This window comes from Eurypyga helias, unplaced genomic scaffold (assembly GCF_000690775.1).
Source record: "Eurypyga helias isolate BGI_N326 unplaced genomic scaffold, ASM69077v1 scaffold8180, whole genome shotgun sequence".
NCBI classification, from domain to species: Eukaryota; Metazoa; Chordata; class Aves; order Eurypygiformes; family Eurypygidae; genus Eurypyga; species Eurypyga helias.
Window position 1 is genome coordinate 1772 of NW_010225073.1, and position 7878 is coordinate 9649.

General features: G+C 43.5%; 1 protein-coding gene across 1 annotated transcript; it reads right to left on the reverse strand.

Annotated features, from left to right (window-relative positions):
• Positions 1-1112: 1112 nt before the first annotated feature.
• On the reverse strand, positions 1113-7553 carry LOC104506893 (chromosome unknown open reading frame, human C8orf37; the record flags this gene model as incomplete). The annotated part of the gene is made up of 5 exons (XM_010148018.1): positions 1113-1272; positions 3431-3526; positions 4090-4155; positions 4672-4742; positions 7454-7553. Coding segments are annotated over 5 exons (493 nt in total), but the record flags the coding sequence as incomplete, so codon positions are not given.
• Between the last annotated feature and the right edge of the window lie 325 nt (positions 7554-7878).

Here is a 7878-nt window from a genome sequence, read left to right on the forward strand (position 1 = left end):
GCATAGCAAAAATACTGACAGACTTCCCATTTTGAGACTCTTTGCAATGTAATAATCCCCAGGACTGGTAATCCTTTCCTTCCTCTCTGCCTGCCCAAAATCCAAATCCATCTCCTGTGTTATTTATACGTAATAAAAAGAAAGAGCTCATGAACTCCAGCGACATTAACCGTGATCAAGACAATTCACCAAGTAACACCCCGCTGGACGTAGTGTTCCTGGGGGAAGGGAATGTGTGGAAACTGGACAGCTACACTTTCTGAATACGTAGTATTTTGAAGTGAAGCTGAAGTGAAAGGTAAGTAAAACCGAAAAAAATCCAAACTTGAATGTTGGTGGGGGTATATTTTCTCACTCTTAAAAGCCTGAGTCTTTTTTCCCTTGAAAATATTGACAGAAGAGTCATATACTCTTCAAGATCTAACACTGCACAGTATTTGATACTCGCACAATAACTTGTTCACCTTTTGAGGCTGCCGGGAAGTCCAAGAAATTCGCTGTGGTCCAAGTCTTTAGTCAGCAGAAAGAAGAAAGCAGTAGGAACTGGAAAAGAAATTTCCAGCACCTGCATTTTTTTTGGCTACTGGTGGGTAAAAGAAAGTAAAGTTTTGGGGTGTGCTGAAACCTTCGAGGTGAGAGCTGATCTGGCAGTAATTTTTTAAGAGATCTACAGCCACTTGCTCATTAACAGCTATGAGCCAAGCTAGATGTCAGGGCTAATTTCAGAGCAGAAGTTCATGTGTGTCACGGCTACGTCCCAACCCACCGCTTTGAGTCGAAGATTCTGCAGACATGGGAAATAAGGCGCTCTGCTGGATCCGGGAACAGCCACATGGGGCTTTGCCCCAGGCCTCCATCTGCCCATTTCCTCTCCCTTTCTTTAACCCTGCTGAGTACGAGTTTGAGCCTCGCTGAGCTTCCAGAAAGTCTCCCCATATTGCTTGCAAAACAGTCGAATTGAAAACCAAAGTTTTCAGGTTGAAGCCTGGGTGTTATAATCTATGTTCAGATATAAGTATTCAGGTTTCCAACTGTTCTCAGAAAACTGCACGGGAAACAAACCAAGTTTATGACCTGTTGCCCCGCAGGCAGCTACCACACACCAGAGGACCTCATTCCGCGTGTTTACCGCAAACCCACCGAAGCTGCTGGTCTGTCTGAAGGTCAGTTACTTCAGCAATGGATCTCCAGCTGCACTGACAAGCATATGCTCGTGCTCCTTTCTTCTTTATCATCTTCGCTTGTAGTTTGCTGAGCTCAGGCATGTTATTCCTGCCAAGCAAGTGAATTCAGTTTAGGATCGTGCCTTTCTTTTTTTTAAAGAAAAAAGATTCATGAGGCCATTTCAGTTCAGAAAAGCTCTTAAGAACCCTTCTGAGCACCCGTGTTCCAAATGAATTTAGGCAGGCGTTTAAACTGCATTTTGAACATCATCCCTCCCCGAGAGCTGTCTGGGTGCGCAGCTGCTGCATTCTCGGAGCGACCGGAGACTGACGGCTTTGTGCGTGATGTGCTCTATCGGATTTAGAGACCCTGTGTCAGCCTCCGGAGAAAAAAGCTGGGAAGAAAACCAGGTAGAGCTACTTCTCCTGTTAAGACATTATCCAAAACCGTATTTATCTTCTCAAACTGACTGGAAAAATCCCTATGCAGAATGGGCACAACTACGGAGTTAAACTTTTCATCGGGAACTGTTACTCAGGATGGCTGTGGCTGAAATGACAAGGCCGTAAGAGAGAAGGATGTCCATCAAATCACACATAATTCCTGCACCAGCATCAACCACAACGCATAAAAAGCCAGCATGGCTGTCGCAAAACCAAGTTGTTTCATAACACAAGTGAAAATGTAGCGTTTTAACTATCCTCGCTCTCATGACCTCCTCCTGGCTGTCAATTACTGGCCACTTAATAGCTCAAAACCAACATACCCAGGGCCAAATAAATAAAGAAAACCCAAACCAAACATCAAAGGAAGAATTTTTAGGAAAGGAGGTCAGACACCTATTCCCGGAAGGCAAATGTTTAATCTTCAAGTTTGCTTTTTAAAATTCAGGTTAGTCAAAATAAACTGCTAAGCATCTTGCTGAAGATTACAGATTTTACTCAACGTTACAAGTATCTGATGCTAATATCTTTCATGTCTTATTTTTTAAAAATGTTATCAATTTCAAGCTCTCAGAAGCAGAACAATTTAGACTTTGACCAAATAAAAGAATCGTATTTTCATTTAACCTTTCCAGCTACCAAACTCACCTCAGGACACTACTGCAGCCCTGTTTTTTTAATGATGCTTTAAATAATGGGAAAATACGATCTTGATTCAGAGAAATGTAGATTTTTAAACCAGCATGAAAACAGAGGAAAAAACTGACATGTAATACAAGAAAAATAATGGAAAAAGAGATGTTACTTGCAACAAACAATGGCCAAACTTAACTCAAACTGTAGGTGCATACCACAGCCCAACAGAGATCTGAGACACTGAGGAAGAATCTCAACTACCTGAACAAATTCTTAGGAAAGACTGTTGAAGAAAAGTGCATACAGGAGAAAGCAGCAAAAGCACCAGGAAGTGCACGTCAGACTTTGCCCGAAGAGGTAAATTCTGTGACCTTAGGAGGGGTCTGTGATAGAGTGCTACGTCTAGAGTGCTTTGGTCTAGAGTGCTAGGTGTGAGAAAATGGATACTTTGGGAAAAGAGAATTTCTCCTGCTCTTTGACCTTTCTTTCAGCCAGGGCTTCATCACTCTTTGCGAGCGTACAAAAGATCACTCAACAGTCCCTAACCTCGATGTTAGTTCCTCTCAAGTGGGACAATCTGTAAGCTCCCAATTCTGGCTGCCACTTGTCACAAGGGATAAGAATATGAAGCATATCATAATCTCCGAGCACTGATATCCCTGGATTTTCACTAGGCTCGATGACCTTAAGGATCTTTTCCAACCAAACTGATTCCGATGCATCTGTTACTGTTCTGTTCCAGCTGTCACCCCTCCTAGTGGCCAAGCACAGACTTGAACACATCCACCACGTCCCTCAGTTAACAGAGACTTCACTGAAACAAGAGGAATTCAAATGTGGCGTCTATTAAGAGCACGCTGACTACCAACTACACTACCCTTTGCTGTGTCGTATTACATACAGTTTTGGAGAAACTGGAAGTAAGAACTCCTTAATTTTGTCCTAAAAAAAAATCAAAATAATTAAAGTCAAAAGCAGAGGGAGAGAGTGATAGGGGAAGACATGGAAAGGCATGAGACCAGGTTGCATCCCTCTCCCTGCCAACTCTCCCACCTGATGACTGAGCAGGTTGCACACACTCCTTTTTAAGTAACACAGGAGTGCTCAGGACTTTTCACCTTTCCTGTTCCTATCGATCCCCAAAGCACAGTAACACAACACTGATCCAAACCCCACCCCAGACGTACCTGAAGAAAAGATAATCACAGGACTGATCCCAGATGTAGTCATTGAAAAGCGACACACGGAAGTCACAAGCAGTACAACGTAGCTGATCACACGTCCTGGTCAAAATAGAACAGAAAGCTCCAAGGGCTTATTACAGGCAGAGAAGCTACACCCATCCTAACTGTTCTGAAGTACAGCGCTCACCCAGAAATATCAGAAGCAAGGTTGCCCTGTCATCTTTATTTTTTTACATCGCTGGAACATTCATTATGGTGTTTTAACTATTATTTTTACAGTGGCAAAGTACTCTGGGTATTTTCAGTTCAGGCTCCAGGGTGCTTTAAATCAGCCCACTGATTTAAGTGACATACTTGGCGTCATATAGAAAGCAAAGAGAGGCAGGGAAAAATAACAATACAGAGGCAATTTCCGTAACTACGTGACTTTTGGACTCTTGTGTCTCATTTGCACACACCTTTCAACTCCTCAAACGAACAAAAGGTCTGGTGGTCAGCAACAGAGGACTGGAAGGGACCAGCTGACTTAGGCAGCCCCATGTTTAGATGGATACAGGGCTGTCCATTTCAAACAGAACTCTGTACTATCACAGAAACACAGTTGTGAATAAAAGTCATGATAAAGCAAATAGAACTGGTGGGTTTTTTTCCACGTTTCCTACCTTTTTGAAGTATTTGTGCCTATTCCAGATGGTGAAGAGCTTCCACCCAGGTACACCGGACAGCATCTATATGGATTGCATTAAAGAGTATGAAAGCATAGCAAAACATTTTGGAGAAAGCAGTACAATGCTTCTCCCAGCTTAACAGCATGGTAAATACTGTTAAATACTTTAACATACATGGTAAATTAGATATAGGCAAAGCATCCAAATGCTTACGAACTACAGAGTTTTAAAATTTCTATTATCGAGGTGTTCAAAGAACAACTGCGGCATCCACCGTCCGTACTAAATCTATACGGGACTATATATCGCGGCATTGACAAAAGTCATGTCCGTGAGGCTGCTGCTCAACGACTTCCGTGGATACATTTACAATAAATCATTTTGACCACGTGAAAGCACATTGGTAATTCTTCAGAATTATCCTGCTCTTTGTTTTTCTTTAAAAAGAATGCTTCTCTAAATACTCAGTTTCTTTCTTAGCTAATGTCAGCACAGATTAAATAGCAGCAACAGCATGAGAGGGACCCCACGCTATAATCGAGCGATGTGCAACTAGCCACACCCTTTTCCACTTACCTTTTACTGTGAGCCTGCACAACAGTGCTGCTGCTTTCAGGTGTGAGACTTGCAGAGCCAGGCTTCAGCTTCTAGTTAAAACCAAAGAACAAAGGGCAGCGTTACAGCCAGGTAACAATATTCTGGGTTCCTGAATAAGCAGGAGCTGGGAAACCTCAGTCACAGGAGAAGGGGACTAAGAATTTGGGAATCTTCTTGCTCAGGTTTCTGTGAGGCTGCTGAAATAACAGGTAAATGAGGAACGAGGCTTCTCTTACCATGCTGAAATCCCAGCTTGGTTTGAAATCATTCAACACCACATGATCACCTTGACTTTACAATCAAGACTTAGTATTTCATGCCCTCTTTTTAATAATTATGCTTTTAAAACTAATTTTAACTTAGGAACCTTCTCTCTCAGTGTTTGTAGCTCTAGTTTTACTGAAAACACATCAAAGACTCAATTCAAAAGGATGAAGTATTCCCGAAAAGTTTGTTATTTGCTGCACACAAAACAGGCTATCTGAATTCTAGAATACTAGAACTGCAGATCCTAAGTGGGAAGCCCTAGGAATATAAAATGCTAAAAATATACAAATTTACTGACAGAATTGTCTCTCACTCAGACAGATGTGTTATGGTATACAAGTGGTTTTTGTTGGTTCAGATTTAGCCACTGTAAGAAATCAAAGACAAAGCAAAATCAACATCACTCAGGAAAATAAGAGATCTGCACAGGGGATTACAGAGTATAAATAACACAATTTTCTACTGATGATACCTAAATGAGTATCTATTTTCAATGTCTCCTATCACTCTGACTTCCAGTACCTGAAGGGGGCTACAAGGAAGCTGGGGGGAACTATTTACAAGTGCCTGTAGTGACAGGACAAGGGGTAACGGGTTTAAATTGAAAGTGGGGAGGTTTAGATTAGATATCAGGAAGAAATTCTGCACAGAGAGGGTGATGAGGCACTGGAACAGGTTGCCCAGAGAAGCTGTGGATGCCCCATCCCTGGAAGTGTTCAAGGCCAGGCTGGATGAGGCTTTGAGCTCTTGAAGTTCAGCGAAGGGGAAATGCAAACTCTTGCCCTGGGGAGGAACAACCCTCACGCACCAGAATACGCTGCGGGCTGGAAAGCAGCTTTACAGTGAAGGCCATGGGAAATCTGGTCGATAACAAGTTGACGGCGAGCCAGCAGTGTGCCCTTGCAGCACAGAAGGCCAACAGCACCCTGGGCTAATTCGGTGGGACATTGCCAGCAGGTTGAGGGAGGTGACCCTTCCTCTCAGTACCAGTGAGACGGAATCACAGAAACATTTCGGCCGGAAGGGACCTCTTGAGATCATCTAGGCCAACCTCCTTGCTCAAGGCAGGGCCAGCTTCAGCAGCTTGCCCAGGACTGTGTGCAGCTGGGTTTTGAAAATCAACACAGATGGAGACTCCACAACCTCCCTGCACAGCCTGTCCCAGTACCTGACTACCCCCACAGCAAAAAAAGTGCTTTCTTGTGTACCAGATGGAATTTCATGTTTCAGTTTGTGCCCACTGCCTCTTTTCCTGTCACTAGGCCCTGCAGAGGAGACTCTGGCTCCTTCTTTACTCCTCCCATGAGGTATTTACACACATTGATATGAACCCCCTGGAGCCCTCTCTTCACCAGGCTGAACATTCCCAGCTCTTTCAGTCTTTCCTCATAGGAAAGATACCCCAGGCTCTTCATCATCTCCATGGGCCTTTGCTAGAGTCTCTCCAGTAGCTCCATCTCTCTCTTGTACTGGGGAGCCCAGAACTGGACACAGTACTCCAAATATGGCCTCAGAGACATTCTGGAGTCCTGTGCCCAGTACAAAAGACATGGATATAGAGGTGATTAAGGACTCAGACCACCTGACATAAAGAGAGCTGGAATTGTGTAGCCTGGAGAAGACAAGGGTCAGGAGAATCTTATCAGTGTATAAAAATACATGACAGGGAAGAATAAAAAAGATGTGGCCAGACTCTTCTCAGGGAAGCCCACTGACAGGAGGAAAGGAAATGGGCAAAAATTGAAATACAGGAAATTCCAGTTAAATATATGAAAAACTTCTCCTTCACCTCTTGTGAGAGTGGTCAAACATGGGAACAGGTTACTTAGAGAGTCTGTAAAGTCTGCATCCTGGGAGATATTCAAAAGCCATCTGGACACAGTGCTGGGCAACCAGCTCTGCTTGAGGTGGCTGGACCGGATGACCTCCACAGGTCCCTATTTCAACCTCAACCATCCCGTGATATTTGACACGATGCCCTATCTTGACATGGCATTTTCTTCAATTGCCTGTTATTGCCTGGGTAAGACCATCTTTTTCTCTCTCTCCTGTTCCTCACTATAGGATTGTTCCACTTTCCTTTTTGCTTTACTTTCCAAGTTTATCCTACAGCTTGTTTTAGTTCATTTTTTGCTTTCATCATAGAATCACAGAATGGTTGGGGTTGGAAGGGACCTTAAACACCATCTAGTTCCAACCCCCTGCCATGGGCAGGGACACCTTCCACTAGACCAGGTTGCTCAAAGCCTCATCCAGCCTGGCCTTGACCACTTCCAGGGATGGGGCATCCACAGCTTCTCTGGGCAACCTGTTCTACTGCCTCACCACCCTCTCCGTGAAGAACTTCTTCCTGATATCCAATCTAAACCTCTCCACTTTCAATTTAAACCCGTTACCCCTTGTCCTGTCACTTTAAAACAGTTTTAATTTATGACGCTTTTATTTCCATCGCTGACCCTCACCCATTCTGCTCTTCTCCAGACTCCTTACTCACCAGAGGTGATTTGGCAAAGCTGCTGTCATTACAGATTTCATCAATAATGTCATCTATATCTTCTTCACTGCTGCCAGCACTCATTAACAGCTTAGCTGATCTGAAAAACAAACAAATCAGCCTTCATTTTCTAGCATGACCAGAGAAATACTAAGAATTGTAAGTTAAAACATAACTTTATTTACAACCTTTTCCTCTAGTAGTTTCTAAGGTAGGCCATCCCAATCATGACTGGACAGATGGATGCAGGACGACACCTTTCAGTCCCTGTTGAACCATCCCATCACAGGTCTTATTTTTGCTTGTTTCTTGTATTTCCAACCACTCTCAACCCTGAACAAAACTACGATAATGTAACCCATGCTGCACTTACTGAGCAGCAAATTGGCCAGCCCTGATACTTCACATTAATCGTCAGCAGCAGG